A 2648-nucleotide genomic window follows, 5' to 3' on the forward strand; every position below is an offset into this window, starting at 1 on the left:
AAATCCTGGAAAATAAAAGTTTTTTATCTGGTCCGCAGTATATTAATGAAATCAGAAAACATGGAGGAAAAAATGTGTGCTGATATTCAAAATATTCACAGTTTTCTCTTTCTTCCAAACCCCCCAGACAGTTGGAAATAATTTTATTAGGACTGAATTGCTGAATGACTTCACAGCACTATTACTGATACTGATGTACTGTTGAATGGTGCCAGCACCACATACAGTAGAACTACACTAAGCCCTGAGGGCAAAACATGTCGCTTACTGCACAGCTTAAAGCAAGACTTTGTCACACAGTTCTCAAGTGTGTTTTAACACTGTTTATACTTGAAATTATTACATTTATTTAGCTGGTGGTTAGTTTGGTGTCATATAAAAAGGCAAAGAGAGAGGAGAATGTGAACGTCAGTATGGTGCAACATACAGTATGACTATTTCCTGGGGTCAGTACATACCAGTGTGATCTTGGCCTGTATTGAGCCTCCTAAATATGCTAGTATATACACTGATTCAATCATTTTGGAACAGTGCAGTACATCACTGTAGTCGGTAATCAGCACTCAGATGGTCTGTCTGATGCTGAGCAGATCACATGGGGCAACCAATGACCTTATTTGGCAGGGTGGTAGCCACCTCAATAAAGTTAAAGCTTGACAGAGCACTGTCATAAAAAGAAAGAGCTCACCTTCATCACCACACGGTAAGACTATAAAGTGCTGATGCGTGGGAGGGGACTCTTCTCTCTGTACAGTAAATCACTGTGCTGTGGACAGTTTTACAATGGAGTCATTCAACCAGCTCTTGGACAAAACATCACCTTTGTTTGTCCTACATATTTTATAATATGTGGTCTTTCTGGCATCCCAATTATCAAGTATTATTATGTCTTCCTCTTTGTACTTTATATTGTTTCAGTGCTGGAAAACACATTTGTGATGGTAATAATATGCTTGGACCCTAATCTGAGAACTCCAAAATATATTGTAGTTTTTACCCCATCATTTACAGACCTGTTTGGTAGCTCTGCTTTAGTGCCGAAGGTTCTTGACATTTTCCTGTTTGACCATCACTACATCTCCTACAACGACTGCTTGACATTCATGCTTTTCAGCTACATGTGTCATTCAATGCAACCATTTACCTGGTTGCACTCTCCTATGACAGACTGATAGCCATCATCTTCCCACTGCACTATCATGTGAAAGTGACCCACAGGTTTATGTTTTCTTTAAGAGCAAGAGCTAACATTAAAACAATTTTAAAGAAAGCACAGTACATTAACTACTACAGCCTGCAATAATATTGTACTTTCTGTCTGTACAACAAAAACTACAACAAATGCAACAACAAAGGTGCATTCAAAAATAAGTTTAACCTAAGTAAAAACTGGTGGACTCCCCTCATTGACACAAGGCCGATGATTATGAAACTACTGCAAAGCAAAATACAGTAAATGACAAAATACAACATAACCACAATTTTAATATAAAGCATTTTCTAAGATGCTCATAGTAAAATAATTATAAAACATATTTATACTATTTTAATACTTTCTGATGTGTCAGTTAGTCATATAGAGCTCACTTTTTGGAAAAGGTTTTGCTGCTAAGTCTAACGTTTTTGAAAAGTTTCCTGATAAAGTTCAGCACTTCTGTCTTTAAAGAGTAAATAATAGGATTGAGCAAAGGAGATATGGTGGGTGTAGAAATTGAGTCAATGATCCTGGCATAAGGGTAAATGTGGGAGGTGAGAGCAGCTATGTTGACACTCAAGAGTGGTAAGAAGAAAACAGCCACAAGCATCAGATGAGAAGTACAAGTTTTCAAAGCTTTGAGTCGTTCCTGTCCTGATGCAATCCTGCTCAGTGCTATGGCAATGCAAATATATGTCAGTGCTATCAATATAGGAGGAAGACAGAAGATTACAATAAAGACAACATATACCATTACATCATTTAACGATGTGTCATTACAGGCCAGATTATATACTGGTCCATAATCACAGTAAAAGTTCGGTATCACAAAAGATCCACAGAAGGAGAGGCAATCAATTAGCCCAACCATGCAGGTTATTAGACTCAATTTAAAAAACCATGTAAACAGCAGCATTACAGCAATACTTGGTTTAGTCACAATACTGTGGTACCTTAAAGGGAAGCAAATTGCTATAAATCTGTCATATGCCATAATCAAGTGTCCATGACTCCATACTTACAAAGAACAAAACAAAGAACATATGACTTAAACAAGCCTCATAGACAATGTATCTGTTGTCAAACAAAAATGTGACCACAACTTTTGGGGTGAAAGCAGTGCTCCCACACAAATCTGTCAAAGCCAGGTTGAACACAATTATGTATTTCGGAGTATGAAGAGTCTTGTCCAGGTAAATCACTGAGAGGAGGAGGTCATTCCCAAGAACAGTCATAATATAGACAAAACACAGGAAAACACATAAATACTGCACATGAGGGATGTCAGTAAACCCACCAAGATAGAATCTTGAAGGACAAACAAATGCCTCATTAGATATATTAGCAACTTTCTCTTCTGGGTTCATTATATCCCTGGATGTAAACAGAGAAAACAACACAACATATGATAAAGGATGACACAGTTGACTGGTGGTGACCGTTGTAACCAAAG

At 37.5% G+C, this 2648-nt stretch overlaps 1 protein-coding gene across 1 annotated transcript; it reads right to left on the minus strand.

Annotated features, from left to right (window-relative positions):
- Positions 1 to 1144: 1144 nt before the first annotated feature.
- On the minus strand, positions 1145 to 2430 carry LOC109953856 (olfactory receptor 1J1-like; the record flags this gene model as incomplete). The annotated part of the gene is given in 3 exon segments (XM_020589308.1): positions 1145 to 1229; positions 1588 to 2193; positions 2195 to 2430. Coding segments are annotated over 3 exon segments (927 nt in total), but the record flags the coding sequence as incomplete, so codon positions are not given.
- Between the last annotated feature and the right edge of the window lie 218 nt (positions 2431 to 2648).

Source organism: Monopterus albus, unplaced genomic scaffold (assembly GCF_001952655.1).
Source record: "Monopterus albus unplaced genomic scaffold, M_albus_1.0 scaffold1672.1, whole genome shotgun sequence".
Lineage (NCBI taxonomy): Eukaryota > Metazoa > Chordata > Actinopteri > Synbranchiformes > Synbranchidae > Monopterus > Monopterus albus.